Source organism: Candoia aspera, chromosome 1, assembly GCF_035149785.1.
Source record: "Candoia aspera isolate rCanAsp1 chromosome 1, rCanAsp1.hap2, whole genome shotgun sequence".
NCBI lineage: Eukaryota > Metazoa > Chordata > Lepidosauria > Squamata > Boidae > Candoia > Candoia aspera.
Genome location: NC_086153.1, coordinates 193,850,180 through 193,869,975, shown reverse-complemented (window position 1 = coordinate 193,869,975; position 19,796 = coordinate 193,850,180). Strand labels below are relative to the sequence as shown.

At 37.0% G+C, this 19,796-nt stretch overlaps 1 protein-coding gene across 4 annotated transcripts in view; it reads left to right on the top strand.

Annotated features, from left to right (window-relative positions):
• The window catches only part of UBR3 (ubiquitin protein ligase E3 component n-recognin 3), a 119,649-nt gene that overhangs the window by 61,939 nt on the left and 37,914 nt on the right, over positions 1-19,796 (top strand). For 2 of the 4 annotated variants that reach the window (XM_063318210.1, XM_063318207.1), the window contains 6 exons: positions 1,872-1,960; positions 7,324-7,473; positions 8,038-8,171; positions 12,175-12,285; positions 15,076-15,288; positions 16,401-16,537. In XM_063318210.1, the coding sequence (XP_063174280.1) occupies positions 1,872-1,960; positions 7,324-7,473; positions 8,038-8,171; positions 12,175-12,285; positions 15,076-15,288; positions 16,401-16,537 (834 nt within the window). The remainder of the gene's footprint in view (positions 1-1,871; positions 1,961-7,323; positions 7,474-8,037; positions 8,172-12,174; positions 12,286-15,075; positions 15,289-16,400; positions 16,538-19,796) is intronic. The other 2 variants (XM_063318208.1, XM_063318206.1) reach the window with 1 other exon arrangement.

The following is a 19,796-nucleotide window of genomic DNA, read 5'->3' as shown; positions in this document are numbered from 1 at the left end:
ATGCCTGCAAGCATTTAGAAAAGGATGCTGCTATTACTAAGAGCCAGCAGGGTTTGCCAAGAACAAGTTGATCAAGAGAATGCTGTGGGATACAGTATACCCTGATCTTAGTAAAGGTTTGAGAAGGTCTCTCATATTCTTGCAGACAAGATGGCTAAATGTGGACTGGATGGTACTGTACTTGGATAGGTTTGCAGCTGGTTGAACAACTGCACCCAGAGGGCGCTCATAAATGATTCTGCTTTGCCTTGAGGGAAGTATCAGGTAGAATCCCACAGGGCTCCATCCTTAGCCCAGTGCTGTTTGGTATCTTTACAAATGAGCTAGAGATGGAAAGGAAATTTGCAAACGGTACTAGGTGGATTGGCTAAAACCCTAGAGAACAACACCAGCATTTAAAATGACCACAGCAGACTTGAGTACTGCAGTAAGATAATGCTCAGCTGTGACAACTATAACATTCTGCATCTGGGTAGGGAAGTACGTGGGTACAGGACTGGGGAAACCTGACCTCACAGCAGTGTGTGAGGAAGATCCAGGAGTATTATGAGCAAAAAAATCCAATGCAATTTTGGGCTGCATTAATAGAAGCATTACATCCATATCACAGGAGGTAATATTTCCAAGTGTACTTTTTGCTGGTTAGACTACACTTAGAGTATTGTATCTGGTTCTGGATACTGCACCTTAAATAAACACAGAAAAGCTGGAGCAGGATCAGAGGAGAGCTGGCAGGGTGATATGTGGACAAGAAACCATGTATAAGAAATGGTTAAAGGAGATGGATAATAGCTGTTAATGGAACAGCTTGCATAGTAGAGTGGTGAACACACACAAACACAGGAACTTTTCAGATAGAGGCAGGATGGCCTCCTTTACAGAATAATTTAGTGATTCTTGCACTGAGGAAGATGTTGGACTAGATAACTTTTTTTTTCACATTCAGTCATGTCCGATTCTCGGAGACTGCCTGGACAACTCCCTGCAGTTTTCTTTGCAAGGTTTTTTTTTTTTTTCCCCCCCCCCAGGTGGTTTGCCCTTGCTTCCTTCTTCCTAGGGCTGAGGGAGAGTGACTGGCCCAAGGTCACCCAGCTGGCTTTGTGCCTAAGGTGGGACTAGAACTCACCGTCTCCTGGTTTCTAGCCTGATGCCTTAATCACTGCCTCAAACTAGCTCTCAGATAACCATAAGTCCCACCATAAGCCCTTTCAAAACCATATATTCTATGATTCTAGGGTATTAACTACCCCATCAAATGTTGTGTTGTCTACAAATTTTATAATTATTCCATTTACTTTTTCATCCAAATAAGCAGTAAAAATGTTGAGGAATACAGGACTCATGACCAGATCTTGTGGCACTCTACTTGGAACTCACTCCAGTTTGATAAGATACCATTGATTGGTACCCTTGAGTGCAGTTTTCAGTCCACCTATGTATTCACTTAATTGTTTGTCATTCAGCACGTATGTAAATAGCTTGCTAATCAAAATGTCATATATTGATGTCTGTCTGATCTTGAGCTAGTCTATTATTTGAAGATAGGAACATTTGTCATCTTTCAGGATTTCTCAGAGGTAATGCACAGGTAATAAGAGCTATTTCTTAATTGTAACCAGTAAACTTTTCCTGTAATAATAAAGAATCTCCCATTTTCTGCTTCTGTTCTAGACTGCTTTGGAGTCAGGTTAGAAGAGAAGGCAATTAAAAAGGAGAGTTGAGGGATTGAAGTGACTTTGGGGCAAAAATGACCTTTCGGATTTGGGAAAAAAAATTGAGAATTTCTTCTCCTCTAGCAATCTATAAATAGACCTTATAAATAAATGCCAACAGTTACTTTATAATTATCCCCCTTCTTTTTTTTTCACTAGACGACAAAAGGCCAGGGAACGGCAACAGAAGTTGTTGGCTGAATTTGCATCAAGGCAGAAAAGTTTTATGGAAACTGCTATGGATGTTGGTAAGATTGTAGTCTGTTTGCATTATGCATTGTTCATTGCACTGGATATTTGGAATTGAAGTTAAAAGACAAATGAGGAAGAATAGAGAATGTTTTAGACTGAAAGGAATAAAATACTATCTTCCCTTTAGATTCCATTTTAGAACATACAAGTAAGAGTAACTATGGAAATAATTGTTTAGATTCAAATTGTGGTTCCTGACAAGTGGTGATGATGACTCTCTACTCTAAATGTAAGCTTTCCCCAGGAACTTTGGTTTCATGTTAAACGTATATGGAAAAAAGGAATAGGTCTGTCTGTCTGTTGCAATATTTGCATCTGAAGCAGACAAGGGTACTTCAGATTTAGCGTGGGCACCCTCACTGTACTAGTCAGCTGCTCCTTAAAGGCACCACATCTTTCCTGAGATTTGCATGGTAGTTTATGGATTCAGGAAAACATGCTTTTGAATTAAGTACTTGGCAGGATGTGTGATCATGAGTCACCGCCCAGTTGACATCTCCTTAATGCTTCCTTTACTAAAACATGTATTTTCCTGAGCTTTACACTGCTACTGTGCATGCCTGGGCACAGTAACTGCAGTTGTTAGCTGTAAAATGTTATTTATTTATGTACTGTGTTTATGCATTTATTTATTAAATTTATATCTTATCTTTAATACAAGAGCAGAAGGTTGTATACATACTGCACCATTCTCATGTTTTTCCCTACTACAACAACCCTATGAGATCGGTTAGGCTGAAAGTGTGATGGTCCAAAATCACCCAGTGAGTCTTTATGGCAGAGAGTGGACTAAGAAAGCAAAATAATAAAGATAATTTAAAAAGAAGTAATTAAGGGCCGGCAGGATACAATTTCCTCTAATTTCTTCTAATTGCTTTTGAACTTTAACACCACCACAAACAAAATGTTAGCTACAGGCTGGCAATTGCCCAAGTAACTGCACTTCCCACTAATATGAAGTAGAAGATGATGTTGTAGATAAGCAAGGAAGCTCAACATGTGCCTTCTTAAATAAGCCGTCTGGTTAAGAGTTGCACTGCTTCTTACTCCTCCAGTCAGATTTTACCAACGTGGATGGATATTAGTTGAATTTGCAGGTGGTTTCCAGCAGTGTGCCCCCACCACACATTTGGAAGATTTTGCAAATCCTGACCTGGCAATTCAGAGAAGAACCATTTTGACTAAGACTGTTCTGAAGGCTCTCCCAGCATGAATTGAAGCCCAGCTCAGGATCATTTTTGAAGTTTCATTCATTCACTCACCCACTCACTGGATGTATGATATACGGCCACTCAGCTCAAACATATGACTCAGAGCAGCTAACAGAAAATAAAAACAGGATTAAAATGTCATAAAAAACAGGAAATAACAAATATAGGAGTCGAGATAAAACCAATCAACACCATCAACATAACCAAGATATGGGCTCAACCACACAAGCTGGGCCTTAAGCTCAGCAACAAAGCCAGGTTTTTAAGCCTCATGGAAAGCGAGTAGGGTCAGGGCAGGTCTAATCTCCAGAGGAATGTTGCTCAGAGGGTGGGTACCACACAAGAAAAGGCTCTCCTCCAGATGACACACCCTAGCAGTTGGGATCTCCTGTTGGATCTTACAGGATGGGTAGATACAACTGAGGAGAGACAGTCCCAAAAGTAACCCATTCCCATGCCATGAACAGCTTTATACGTCACTACCAGCACCTTGAATTGAACCCAGAAGCATACTGGCAACCCATGCAGCTTGTGAAGCAGAGGCCACATGCATTCTGGACCAGTGGAAGCTTCCAAGTGGTTTTCAAGGGCAGCCCCATGTAGAGCGACTGCAGTACCCGAGCCGATGACTAGGACATGAGTGACTGTCTGAAGTGAGTGACTTGCTAAATGTAAATGGATGAAACCTTGAAGAATGATAGCCTTTTATAAAGAGATTAAACCTTCTAAATGTCATTTACATGGATTCATGTTTTTTATGCTGGTCATCTTTAAATTGTGTAGTCTTTTTAGAAAAGGGAATTTGAATAATTTCTTTATGTACATTAGAAACTGAAGCTCTCAGTTATAAAACTGTATCCCTTCTTTTTTTCCCCAATCTATAGGAGAGTCTGGGGAGAAATCTCTCACCTTTTTTGGACACTTTGTGGCTGTATCCCTCCAGATTTCTGAAACATAAAGTTTTCTTCTAGTTACCTGTTTCCCAATTCTTTTTGCATTTGCCTGATTCAATTCTGAGCTTGAACAAATTCCAATGTACAGTATATCCCTAGTGATAATCTAGAGGGTCTGAATCAATATTTTTAAGTCACTCTGAGGATTGTCTTAGAGCAGAAATATTTTTGTTTTATTTCAGATCATTTCTATTTAAAAGTTTCCCTTGATTTATATTTCCCTTTAATTATTTTAAATTAATCATTTTAAAGTAAGTAAATATTTACATATATGCAGGAAAGTAAAGTGCTCATTCTGCAGCTAAATTTCTAGATTAATAAGTGAATGCCAAACAGAAGTGGTTAAGAGAATGAAATAGGCATTGAAAAGAAGTGGACAAGTCTTTTTCTAGATTTCCTGAAATTGTATTTTGTAAATGCTACAGTAACTGAAAGTCACCTGTCATCACCATGGGCTGATCATATATTTTATATGCAGAAGATTTGTGGGTGATTCCCTAGGTAGAGCAGGAAAAATTCTTGCCTATAACCTCAGAAAAACTACTTCTGGTCAAAGCTGATCAGGAGGCTTACTCAACATACAGCAATTTCCTACGCTCTTTCCTTTATCCAGGCTGGATTAGGTCTAGACAGGAAACTGATTAATCTTGATTATCTTGAGTTGCTATGAGGCAAAGCAGCATATACATGTAATAATAATTCATGGCTGGCCAGTTTTTGCTTTGCTGCCATGAATGATGTCTGTAGAGGTTCATTATGGAATGGCTATTGTCAGGGTAGAACTGCATCACCTATCCATTTTGCATAAAGTTGTATGACCTTCAAATCTGTCGGATTTCTTGCAAATGGAATTACTGTATCCATTTGATCACATGATATTTAAAAAAAAACCCTGAAAATTAATGTGTGGCATTTTAGTTCTCAGAGAATTCATGGAGAATATCCATTTGAACTGTAGGTAGAATAATTGTTTTTCCAATCTCTTATTAATACCACATGATTCAGCACACTCAGTTTTTGAAGTAATGCTTTTTGAAGAGTTGGAGGTGGGAGAGAGAGAAATCTAATAGTCTTTTTAATGTGGCATGGCATAGGTTTCCTGAATTTATTAGGAAATAAATAACTTGTACTGGTCTTCTGAGAATACACATGCGACGTTAGGCCAATCAATCTTAGCATTCCGATTCTGGGCCATGAGGGCAGCGCTGCTTCCAGTTACACATTGTAAACTCTCTTTAAGCTTTTGGAATATTAACTGTTTCCAGTACTTAAGTTTAAGAGTTGTGAAAAGAAAAAAAATTTGGTATCAAATTCTGGAGGATCAGAAATGCTGGTCTGTGTTTGTTCCAGTAATCCAGGGCTGCTTGTTCTTTAAAAAAAATGGTAGAAATTGCCCAAAGTTCTCTATAGTCTCTTGATCCCCTGAAAAACTGCAATGGCTAGTAACTGTTCTGTACATTTATTTTTTATATATTAGAATGCCAGGTAGACATTGTGGTGGTATATTGTCTATCATGTGCTACGTTGCCAAGTAAGAGTATCTCTGAATAACTGAAAGCGGACACCTCTCAAAATAAATAAGTTCATAGAAATCATCAATTCCTGTTAAGATTAGTGCTGTGAGTTTTGTTTTTGAGTTTCTTTAACTGTTTAGTTAAACTTACATGTACTCTTAAATTTACTGAACATTTGAAAGATACTGGGCATTCAAACTATTAATTTAGGTACAGCAGTATTATGGCTTAAAATTTTTAAATGTGTAATATATGACTGATGAATTGTGCTATTTACATTGACACCTAAGACAATTGCATTAAAGCGTGCTGCCCTGCTTTATCATAACAATGAGAACATTCCATGGAATATGCTACATTTTGTTAATTGCTTGATTTAGTCAATTTAAAGTAACGTTTACAATTCCTTGTTAGAGATATTTTTGAGGATGTTTGTATTAAAAGTCAGGGATTTTTCATAGATTGGGCAACAAAGATTCACTTTATGCTTTGTGTAATCCTAATATTAAAGGGGTGCATAATAACAGTTAGGATGGTATTAAGCATCCTCATTGGGTTCTCTGTATGAGTCACACATAACAAAGTTTTGTGCATGCTGTTTAACAGAGCCCTGTTAAATATTTCTAGAGCTTTTGATGGAAAAGCCATCTACCCGGCATGCCCCACATGATAGGCAGGATTCTCACTAATATCAGTTTGCCTCGTCTCTTCTCTTTGTCTTGTCTTAGCAATAGCAAACCTGTTGTTTCTTCAACTTCACCCATATTCAGTTCCTCTGGATTTCATTTCATTTCATTCTTTATTCATACTGATGCATGATGGCTCTTGTTGGATGCAGGTCTTTACAGTCATTTCCCTTTTTTCTGCTGGCCTTAGCCTTCTAGCCTTGAAGGTTCTGTTCTACCAGTGTTGACGCTGGAGTAACAGTGTCCATCTAATGTTTAGATGGATGAAGCCTTTGTCTTTTGTGCCTTTAGGAAGGTCACATAGTGGGCTCTTGCAAACACTGCCAGGCTTTTACTAAGCAGGCTTACTCATTCCATTTGCTAGTCACTCCTTGAGAGCAAGTCCTAAGAGCAGCAGATCCTGAAGCCACTACCAATGAGCCAGAGTTTTTAATTATTTGAGTTTTTGAGGGCATCCTCCAAGGTTACACTATCCAGGTTGTATCAGACAGTGCAACTGTTATCCAATGAATATGCAAGCAAGGTGAAACTAAGTTCCCACCACATTTGAATCTTATTTTACAAGTATGACATTAGCATTCAGTTTTCATTGTAGCAGTTTACATGCTGGGATCTCACAGTGCCCTGGCTGACCAGTTCAGCTGTGCTTGGTTGACCACTCATGAATGGATGCTGTATGCTACAGTTATACCTAAAGTTAGTAAGTCTAATATGTTAGTTCTAAATGGATTTTGCAACATTGCAGAACTAAAATACCAGGCTTTCTTTCTCTTCTAATAACAGAAAAGGCTTGTACTGCCTTCCAGTGTTACAACAAATATTTTTTTAAGCATGTAGATGATGTATTGTATTGGCAAAGTCTGACTATAAAAAGCATCCTTCAGGGGAAAAGTAATAAACTTCATTTTATACTGGTTCAAATTACAACTAATTTTTCCCTACTGTTACCTTATGAGGCTGTGGATTACTTACTGTCTTATTTCTCCATTCCTTAGAGTCACCAGATGCTGATACTGCTATGGAGATTGCAACAGCAGAAGAGCTTGTTTCTGAAGCTATATATGATTGTGTTATTTGTGGCCAAAGTGGCCCTTCTACTGAAGAGCGACCAACAGGGTTAGTTGTTCTCTTACAAGCTTCTTCAGGTATGGCTTCAAAATCAAACTATTGTGGCACCAACAAATTATTGAGATGAAGAATGTATTTATATATCTGAGAATATTTGCTACTGTAATGTGAAGGAACTAGTAGGAGAATGAGAGGCAAGGTGTATACATCTCTGTATGCATAGATAAATTATCCAGTTTCTCACTTCTGTAGAGAATAGAAGCATTAGGTTAAATAAAATATGCCAGAGTGTCTATTTTGAGAAGTGCAACTCTATATTCCCATATTATATACATACTAAGTTTTCCATTGGGGATGAAGTGAAAGGCACAGAGTATTTGCCCTATTTACAAACCACAGTGAGATAATATAAAAGGAGGGAATTGAGATTAATATAAAAATGTTTCTTAAAACAAAATGTAACATTTGCTTGGTAATATATATAGTACAGATATCATAAGTTTTTCTTACCCAGTGCAATCCCTTTAGTCAGTTCTGTGACTGTGTTAAGCCACTTAACCTGCATGAATGGAATACACTTAAACTCTGTTTTCTGATATGCTCTAAATATCCCCCCCTTCTCTCTCTCCCTCTCTCTCTAGTTTTGGGGCATTGCCGTAATACTACTGAGCCTAAGAAGCTACCAACTTCTGAAAAGGAGCAAATATATCCTAGTGATACTTGTGCAGCAGTATATGAAACACGCCTTGCAACTTTACAACAGTTCTTTAAAGATGTAGGTGTATTTTGTAGCAATGTGGTGGGAGACTATTCCATTTATTTAATTGTACTGAATTTTATTTAGAACTAGTTTTTATGTTATAAAATTTTGTAATCATGACTTTGTTGAATTAAAATGGCAACCATGAAATATTTGAAATTATATTGTTACAAGGGTTTCACAGCCAGTAGGAGTTTGGATAAAGACTCTGATTCAGAATTAGCTACTTTGAGGACCTGTGTTGTTTAATGTATAACAGCCTTTCCTTACCTGTCATCCTCCTTTAGCCGTGAGGGCTGGACATTGTGCAGGTTGCAATCCCAGCTCACCTGGAGAATTCACAACAATTTAGTAAGCATACAGTAGTGCTTAAAATTTTGTGAACTCTTTTGAATTTTCAACATTTCTGCATAAATATGACCTAAAACATGATGTGTTCTCCAAACAAGTCCTAAAACTAGATAAAAAGAATACAGTTAAGCCAGTGGGTCAAAAACATTATTCTTACTCATTTATTTATTGAGGAAAATGATCCAAAGCTATATATTTGCATGTGGCAAAAGTCTGTGACTCTCTAAGATTATCAGTTCATTTGAAGGGGAAATTGCCTTCATCAACAGAGGCTAGAAGAAAGGAGAGGAGAAAAGAAATGGCACTTGCTTTTTTACTCCAAGGCTTTAGAGATTAATAGTGTCTGAACAACAAACATTTTAATGCAAAGTGAAAGACTAGAATATGAAACAGAACTGCAGGAAAAAAAAATCAAGCTGACTTTGTTATTGTACAAAGAGGCAGAAGAGATCAGATATAACAGCAAAAATATGCCCCGGGGCTGATTGCAGAATAGGGGATGAACTACTCACGTGCAAATTCTAAGTCAAGTAAAAGTGTAAGAACAACCAGTTTGCACAGTATGATCTTGAGGATATCCCCACCACTTTCAAGGAGAAACTCAGGAATTGCTGTGAAGTCCTGAACCTCATTGGTAGGATATCAGATAAATTACAGAATGAAATCAAATAAGTTATTATGGATTATTGTGAAAAGAGACTGCAAAAGACTAAGAAAGAGAAAAAAAACCAAACTGGATTCTCAGAAATTGCCAAGAAGGGAAGCCAAAGCCAAGATCTCAGGAAGGTATTAAACAAAAATTTTTAGAGATCTGTTAGAAGAAACAAGGAATAGTATTACAAGAATGCCTTTGAAGATACTGAAGATGGAAACAGGTATGGAAAAATGAGGAAAGTGTCATGAGTGAGGATGGCGAGCAGGGGGCTCCCATCCAGGCTGTAAAGTGCATGTGTAGTACTGAGGAATTAGGTGGCCATTCAAAGAGACACAGATCGGGCCCGCCTTAGTCTTTGGGGTTTATATGTCTGGGTTTTCCCACGCTTCTTCAGTTTGTTAGGATTCTGTTATGTAGCAGTAATAAAACACGGGAGACCTATTCCTTGTCTCAGCGTGGTTCCTGGCTGTTAGGACAGAAAGTTTTCCAAAAGATCTCCAAACTTAGAAGGAATTCCAACTTTGAATTGGCATGCTAAAGGACACCAATGGATCAATAATAATTGATTTAATGAAGATCAAATAGAGATGGAAAGAATATACAAATTCTGCATAGTAAAGATGTCAGCATCCAAGATACTTCAGAAAATATTCCCCAATTACAAGAACTTCTAGTACTAGAAAGTGAAATTAGATCAGCAATCTGGTTATTACAGAAAGGCTACAGAAATTGACAGAATGTTTACAGAAACACAACAAGCCGCCGAAGAAGAATCATTAAAGGTTCTAACCAAACTATGCCAGCAAATTTGGAAAACGACACAATGTCCAACAGATTGGAATAGGTCAATCTACAAAGAAAGACTTAACAGATTTCACATGTTAAGAAAATAACGCTTAAAATAATTCAACACAGACTAGAGTCCTATATGGAAAGGGCGACGGCTGATGTTCAAGCTGGTTTCAGAAAAGGCCAAGGAACAAGAGACATTATTGCTGATACTTCTGGGATAATTGAGAGAGCCAAAGAATATTTTAAAAATATCAGCTCATGCTTCATTGATTATAGAAAGGCCTTCAGTTATGTCAACCATGTCCAACTATGGAATGTGCTTAGAAAAATGGGAATCCTAGAACATCTCGTTTTCTTTATACAAAACCTAGATGTAGGACAGGAAGCCATAATTTGGGCAGACCATAGTGAAGCAGCCTAGCTCCAGGTCAGCAAAGGAGTGAGACAAGGCTGGATGATCCCTCATTTATTCAGTCTGTATACTAAATATATATTGAGAGAAACTGGTTTGGAAGAAGATAGCTGTAGTTTGAAAATTGGAGGAACAAACATAAATAATCTACACTATGCCAATGACACTACTTTGGTAGCTGAAAATGCAAATGATCTGGAAACTCTAATAATGAAAGTCAAGGAGCATGGTGAAAAAAATGGGACTACAATGAAATATAAATAAGACCAAACTAATAACAGCAGTACAACAACCAGCCTTAGAACTGACAATGACGTTAGAATTTACATTGAAGTGGATAGTTTCAGCTTTTTAGGCTCCGCTGTCAACAGTAAAGGAACCAGCTGTCAAGAAATATACCACAGACTTGCACTTGATAGGGCAGCAATAAAGATATTCAGATGTCTATATCTAAAAAGATTAGAATTATGTAGATAATGGCTTTCCTTGTTATGCAGCTATGCCTGCAGAAGTTGGAATTTAAAGAAGCAGGATAGAAAGCACTGACAGTTTTAAACTTTGGTGTTGAAGAAGGCTCTTGAGAATACCATGGATAAGCCAGGAATATAAGTAAATGGATCATAGAACAAAGTCTAGAGTTCTCACTCAAGACACAAATGACCAGGGTCAAACCATCATATTTTGGATTATTATTATTATTTTATTTTCTATCCTGCCTTTATTATTTTTATAAATAACTCAAGGCGGCAAACATACCTAATACTCCTTCCTCCTCCTTGTATTTTCCCCAGAACAACCACCCTGTGAGGTCAGTTGGGCTGAGAGAGAGTGACTGGCCCAAGGTCACCCAGCCGGCTTTTATGCCTAAGGCGGGACTAGAACTCTCAGCCTCCTGGTTTCTAGCCCAGCACCTTAACCACTAGACCAAACTGGCTCTCATATTATGCAAAGACCCAGCTCCCTTGAAAAGTCCATAATATTATGAAAAGTGAAAACAAAGGGAAAAAGATCAGCAGCAGCAGGGTGGATGGACTCAGTTGCAACAGCAGTGAATGCACCACTGAGAGACTTCAAAGGCCAGATTCAGGACAGATTATCTTAGATAAACTGCTGTGTATGTGATTGCTTAGCAAGTCAGAGCTTAATCAAACTACATTAATTCTTTCTGAAACAGAGTCTCTTGTGGGATTTCTTCAGAAACTTGAAATTAACCTATACATTAACAATATTTATGTTACGTTATGGACTCAGATTATTGTGCTTTCTAGAAAATCCCATCTCTGGTGGGAGGAGATGGGCGGTGAGAAATTTGATAAAGAAAATAATAAATAAATAAAAATTAGTTATTAAAATAATCACAGCAAGAAAAAATAAATTTCTGTTGGAAGGAAAATTGATACCTCTGTTAATCCCTTGAATTGTCTACTCAAATGCTCTAAACAGCAAAAATAAATCCTGTTGCTAATCTCTTTATTAGTACATACTGTATAATTAAAATTATTATGGAAGGCTTCAAGAGATAATTTTAATCATTATAAAATTGTTTTTAAAATGTTAAAGCTTTACAGTGTGCTGAAAATTCTTTCACATGCAACTAGTTTTAGTGTATATAGTATAATGTTTTCTAGGCTAATTTCTGTGGTAAGAACAACAGTTGTAACAGTCCTTTTTAGATTTAATTGTGACAACTTATACCACCCTTGCTCATTAAGCAAAAATGTGAATATCTTAATGAATCTAGTATCCTGTATTTAAAACTAATGATGAATCCATGTGCATTATCTTAAATGTTATGCTTTACTTTTTAGAGTTCTTGTCTGCAGTCAGTATCAATTGGCTGGGAAGGAGGTGTGTATGTACAAACATGTGGCCATACATTACACATAGATTGTCATAAATCCTACATGGAATCTCTACGGGTAAGATACAATGAAAAGTTTCAGTTATTATTTTTTATTCATTAAATTATTATAGGTTTCCAGTTATATTGGTGGAACCTCAAAAAAGTTGTAGGAACCTTTAATGTATAAGAAAGGAAATCCATATTTATAAATATGCTACAGTACTTTATTTATTCGTTTAATAGAGAGCAAATGTCTGTATCTTGAAAAGGTGTTGGGGTGTCTGTGTGTCAGGAGAGAAGATCTGCAAGCTACAGACCGATCAAATTGATATCAGTACCTGGGAACACTCTAGAGCACTTTATAAAGAAATTCATCTGTAAGCATCTTAAAAACAGTCTGATAATTACCTGAAATCAGTGTGGATTTATCAAGAACAAGTCTTGTCAGCTTACTCTTACCTCATTTTAATTGGGTAACTTTTTCTATAGATTGTGGGAATGAGGTAGGCACGGTATATCTTGACATTAACAACGCTTTCAATAAAGTACTCCATGACATTCTGATTAGCAAGGAATGTTTATCAAATTTGCAAGGGACACAACATTGGGTGAGACACCTAATGCATATCTGGTTTGGTACTTTAAAAAAAAGTATTGGAATAGTGGTTGATTCCAAACTGAATATGAGGCAGCAGTGTGATGTAACTGGAAAAATGTCAGGTTGTAAGGTTTTAGGTTGTAATAACAAAAGAATAATTTCCTAGACACACTTTATTCTGCCTTTGTTAGACCCCCCCCCCTTGAGTACTGTGTCCAGTTCTGGGCTCTACTCTAAGGATTCTGGAACAGTACAGAGAAAAACCATGAGAATGACTCTGGACTGCAAATTAAGTCTTATGGAGACAGATGGAAAGATCTGGATATGTTTAGACTTGAGAAAAGACTATGTGGATGGCAAGGGAGGAAATACAATAGCATTCTTCAAATACATGGAAGTATATCAGAGAGGAGAAGGTCAACACATGTTTTCTGTCATTCTAGAGTTCAGAACAAGGGATAATGAATTTAGGTTACAGGAGGGCAGATCCAATTGAACTTTAGAAAAAAAACCTGCCTAACAGTGGGAGCAGATTGATTGTAGAACCAATTAAAATGAGGTAAGAGTAAGCTGACAAGACTTGTTCTTGATAAATCCACACTGATTTCAGGTAATTATCAGACTGCTCTAGAGTGTTCCCAGGTACTGATATCAATTTGATCGGTCTGTAGCTTGCAGATCTTCTCTCCTGACACACAGACACCCCAACACCTTTTCAAGATACGGACATTTGCTCTCTATTAAATTGCATAGAGTGTTGATGGGTCCCCCTTCCTTGGATTGTTTAGACAACTGCTGGATAGCCATCTCTCAAGGATGATTAAATTGGCACTACTGCCCTGAGCAGGGACTGGATTCAGTGGCCTCAATGGTCCCTTCCACCTATATGCTTCTAAGGTATATTCTGAAGCTATTTCAAAAGTTGAGGAATTGAAAGTGATGCTTCAGTTATTACTACTTTTGTAGAGTACTGAACATTGTCCAGGTGCAAGTAAAAGTGTAATTGTTTTTAATCAAATCTGAATTAAAAACACACTTAATGTAGACTTTTATTCAGACATCCTTATTAAGAAGCTTTCACCTGGTTCTTCCTTGATATTTGGCTCATAATGTTAATGCAGCATCTAGGGAAGAATCAGAAGCATTTTTAATTCTTACTATGCCTGCCAATTGCCCAGTGTAAACTCTCACTACTTACTTATGGGTAATTTCTGATACACACACATGCATCTGTAAAAGACACCCTTAGGAGGAAAGAAGATAGAGATTAGGAATCAATAAACATAACACTGGATGCTTTGAGAGCCAGTTTGGTGTAATGGTTAAGACACCAGGCTAGAAACTGGAAGTCCGTGAGTTCTAGTCCCACCTTAGGCACAAAGCCAGCAGGGTGTCCTTGGGCCAGTCACTCTCTCTCAGCTGTAAGAAACAGGCAAGGGCAAACCACTTCTGAACAACCTTGCCAAGAAAACTGTAGGGACTAGTCCAGGCAATTGCCAGGAGTCAACACTGACTCAAATGCACACCCAGCTAACAGTTGGATACTTCTCTCCCACTGACCCTCCTTGCAAAGACATCTACAGCCTTGCTGATAGGTAAAGGTAAAGGTTTCCCTTGACGTAAAGTCCAGTCGTGTCTGACTCTAGGGGGCGGTGCTCATCTCCGTTTCTAAGCCGTTAGAGCCGGCATTGTCCATAGGACACTTCCGGGTCATGTGGCCAGCATGACGACACGGAACGCCGTTACCTTCCCGCCGAAGCGGTACCTATTGATCTACTCACATTTGCATGTTTTCGAACTGCTAGGTGGGCAGGAGCTGGGACTAGCAACGGGAGCTCACCCTGCCACACGGTTTCGAACCGCCGACCTTCCGATCGACAGCTCAGCGGTTTAACCCACAGCGCCACCGCGTCCCTTGCTGATAGTAATGAGCAAATGTTTTTAAGAAACATGTACTTAATGTTAGAACCTGAGCAAGTGGGTCTAAGAATAGGATGCAAATAAATAACTATTTTTAAAAATAGTATTGAGAACATAGTTTGTTCTAGTTTGCATTCTGGACTGTTAACAAATTCAGATATGAGGAAATTCAAAAACATATTAAAAGGAAAGTATGTGTTGTAGTTTTTTTTCCCTAAGTTTCAAAATAAGCCCATCAGTTTTCAGCAGTCTGTTTTTCTTTTACTTCTGATCCTGCTTTCTTTGGAATTGTTAGAATTATAAATGCTTGTCATTTCCAAAATCCACTTATTTTGTTGTTTCTTTTAGAACGATCAGGTTCTCCAGGGTTTTGCTGTAGACAAAGGAGAATTTACCTGTCCTCTGTGTAGGCAGTTTGCCAACAGTGTTCTTCCATGTTATCCTGGCAACAATGTAGAGCGAAGCCTTTGTCAATGTCGCAGTACCAAGAACATGCAGGAGCTCATCAAGGAGGTGGAAGAACTTCAAGAGCAGCTGGGAACTTTCCCAGTAAGCATCAGTGTAAGGCAGAAAGATCCTTGTTAATTTGTCTTTCCACCTTCTCTTTCTCTCTCTCTCTCTCTCCCCATCTCTATCTCCATCTCCATAATTCCTCACACATTTTATAAAATTTAAGAAGTTGAACATTCTTTCCCATTTCTCCATTAAACATAAGAGTTTAGAAACATTAAAATTTCCACAATTAAATTCCACTATGTCACCTTTAAAATAAAATTACGATTTTCTCAGCATTATGCTGTAGCATTTTATTATATGTATTTATTGGTTATTAAATCCATGCTTTCCAGCTTCTTTTCATAACACTAAACAGTATTTCAAGAAATGTTATAATTGTATAAAAATGATTGCATTTCTGACTGAAAGCTATTTAAAATGTTCCAGTTGAGAATATTTATCATTATGGATTATTCATTTTATCATAACTTTTATATATAGTTTTATATTTTGAAGTTTTATAATGACATCCAAAAATACATTGTTTCAGTTACAAGCTTTAGGCTACAATTTATCCACATTTACCTGGAAATAAATTACCATTGCTTACTTTTGAGTGTGAAAGGTGAAAGGTCCCCTGTGCAAGCACCAAGTCATGTCTGACCCTTTGGGGAGATGCACCTTTCACGATGTTTTCTTGGCAGACTATAGACGGGGTGGTTTGCCATTGCCTTCCCCAGTCGTCACTTTTGAGTAGACATTATAATATTTATTCATTTGTTCTGATTTTTTAGTTTTTTTCTATTATTTTTGGTTTGTACTGCTTAGCTTTAAAAAGAATATAGCCATTTCTAATTAAAGTGAAATTTATGCTTTGTATTCTATTACTTTTACTGATTTAAAAAACAATAATATAATTAAAATATTAATATGTCCAATCTTAATGAAAAGCTAGCATGTTGGAAGTGTGTTTCATTTTAAAACTTCTCTATGAACTCCAGTGAATGCCTTACTGAATAGTTAAGTGTTTGTTGAACCTCTCTCTGTTAAGATTTTATGTGACATTGTATGATGCTGTTTAATATTTCAATGTCTTATATTTGCAGAACTCATTCTGTGAGTTCTTTCTCTGTTACGTTAGTGTAGCTAAATAAATTCAAGCCCTTTTTTTTTAACAGTCAGAAACCAATTTAAGTAAAGAAATGGAGTCAGTGATGAAAGATATCAAAAATACTACCCAGAAAAAATATACTGACTACAGCAAGACTCCTGGATCACCAGACAATGACTTTCTTTTCATGTACTCTGTAGCCAGGTAGGTAAAACAATATTCTAAAGATTCCTTCTATTTATCACTTATTCAGTTGCCTTACTGGACAACCCTAAACGTACAAGTTTATGGAATGAGAAAATGTAGGTACAACATGGGATGAATAAACAGGTGGTTGGATGAACTTTACCAGGCATTTTCCATACATCCTTGGTAATAAAAACGGAAAACCATCAAAAGAATTTTACCAGACTGTGTCATGGGCATTTCCACAAATTTAGCTATAGCAGTTGATTTCATCCTCAAAATATCTTGCAAATATTTTTTATATTTTTTATTATTTTATTGTTTTGTGAGTTGCCCAGGGTTTTGGTAAATTAGATGGATGGCTATATAAGTCTTTAAATAAAAGAAATAAATATGTCACATCGTGCTATTGAGGATTCTATTAAAACTGCCAGGAGCCCTAAATCTTTGGAAAATCTTCACTGGGTAAATGCAGTTGCAGAGAGACAGCAGTGTCATCACAATTGTAGCTTGATCATGTTTGTTAAAAAGATATTAAACATTCCAAAGTCTAGTAATTCCTATTATTATATTATAGCCTGCCCCACGTGTTCAGAATAGATGCTTTGTTACTCTTTTGTAACTTTTCTTGCCACAGTGATTTTTTTTTTATTTTGATACTGCTAGGTACTTTGAATGTCAGTAGAGTTGTCTCAAGGCATACCCGCACATAGTCCTTGCATGGTACATCAAAGTTATTAATGCATGTGAGTATTTCAGGAAGATGAGTAACCTTTTCTTGAACCTTCAAGAAGGCAGTAAAGCTATGAAGAACAGTGATTTTTCTAAGTTGATGAATGGTTGTATACTTTGACCTATGTAAAAGTATTAAGAACCAAATTTAATTGATTTGGTTCTTAATACTTTTACATAGTTTTTTTGTTGTTACTACTTATTCCTACACTGGAATTTTTTTTAAACAAAAGGTTTCAGAAAGGTGTTTTTTTTTAAAGTGTTACAGGACATTTCATCTTTTAAAGGTCACATACTCCAATCATTTGCAGCAAGAAAGAATGAATTGTATAAAACATGTTATCAGTCCTGGAGTAGTAAGACTGAAGTTACTTTAAAACAGTTTTCATTATCTGAAAAATATATCAGTTTATAAGAATGCTTCTAGAAATGTAAAAAGCCCAATGGATTGTTCACTTGATTATCCTACTAAAAGTGGTGGGATGGTCCCACTCATTCAAAATCATTTCTGTGAAGTTTAGTGGTTCCTACACTGTTTTTTAAAGGGCAGGTGCGGGGGAAGAATTAAATAACATCTTTTTTCTTCCAACAAGATTTGGGGAAGGAGAATCACACAACACTCCATTAAAGCTGCTGCTCTTTTAATGCCAAACAGGTTCATAATGGACAGTCATCAATTATTTAATTATAAGTGAGAAATAAAATTGGGACTTGTTTTAAAAGTAGAAGCACATCCTTTTTAATTATTATGTCACAATAAATGGGAAATATTTGACTCCAAAATTTGTTGTAATTTTTTCTAATATACAAATCAGGTTTCAAGCCTTGGCAATAATGATAAAAAACGTGTGGACTGTACAAGTTTTGAAACTTTAGTCATTATAGGCTATTGTATGATTTTTCAGTTGGCCTTGAAATACATATCAAAAGTATATCCCCCACCCCACTTCCAAAATCCACATTTTGGGGGAAATCGGTAGGTGATTATATAAAATTGTGTAGATACATTAATATCAGTTTAGTCCTGTCTAAAATTAGTCCTAGGGACTAAGTTTGATTTGTAATTTAGTTTTGGTAATTTTAAAAGAAACTCTCTTTAAAGAGACAATATGATTCGTTTTTGCATTACATTAGGCTCGCTGTATACCCTATTGTATAGCAAAACCTATCTGAATGGTTTGTTTTTCTAAGCATAAATATATTCCAAAACGAGTTAATGTAATACCAGGTGGGGTTGGGTTATTTCTTCAGATGGAAGAGGTTGTCCGAAAAGTCATGAAACAGTAATGGGAATGGGGAGGGGAGCATTGGGAGAAAATATCAGAAGGAAAAGGTACTTATTTATTCTCAGTGAACAGTGCTTTTGAGTTAGCTTCACTAATGCTGTTGTGAGTAGCAGATCATTTGGAGGGATGAGTATGATGTCTCACAGATAAAGAACTTTAAAACTTAATGATTTTGAAAGGAGTGAACTGCAATCAGCCTGGAAGAATAGGTTTCAGGAGCTATTTTCCACATACCTATGCAATAGGCAACATTTAAATCCCTTGAAGTGCTGGAAATATGGATGTGTAGCTTTTTTGTTGAATATTAAAGATAGAAGTCACTGATGTCTGACAGATAGTATTACTGTATTGAAAAGACTTCCAATAACTATCAAGCAAATCTGTGGGCTGTGGTTAAAGAAGGAAGCATTTTATTTGGAAGGCAAAATGGCTGAAGAGGATGGAGGGAAGAATGGGCCATCAGAAGCTCTGTGAAAAGCCTTGGCTTCTCCCCAAGTTACCATCTAGGAGCCGTTTCACCAGACCATAGCAGAGGGAGAGATGGGACGCAAGGCCACCCCACCGGCTCAGCTGAGAGACTGCAGCCCTCTTTTTGTGGCAGCTTTGTTTTCCTTTCCCCTCCTCACTGATTTCTTTTTTGTGCCGTCTATTTCAAGGACAGGACCACCTTTTTTGATTTCTCAGGGATCCTTTTTATTGAACAGTGGGTTACAATTCCTTTAAAGAAAAATGAAGAGATTTCAGGAAATAAATATTTTAATATTCATCTGGTGATCTAAGGTGTGATGTGCATTTTTTTTCCTGTCCCCTAATATGAAATGTGTCCCAGCTTTCTTTGCTGTTCAGTTTTTAGAAATTCAGCAAGCGCTGCAAATTGCCTGAAGAGTGGAAAATTCCCTAGTCGTGTGGCTGGCCTTATCAGCAGCAACCAGATGGAGCTCAGTGCCCAAACATTTTCAGTGTTAAATTGCTTTTTCTCAATGTAAGGAGGATTAAAACATTCCTTCAAAAACTGGTGACATAAGCTGCAAACTTGGGAATATTAATATCTGAAATGCTACTATTTTAGTAATGTGAATATGTTTTAACAAACATTCTGTACAAAAAGAGTTCTTTTCTGACATGTGCCACTGGAATTTTTGCAAAATAGTTTAAACTAAATGAAATCCTTCCAAGTGCTTTACATTATTTGGATTAGTTATGCTGTATCTCAGGGATGGGCAATCTGGTGCCCTGCAGATGTTTCTGATTTCAATTAC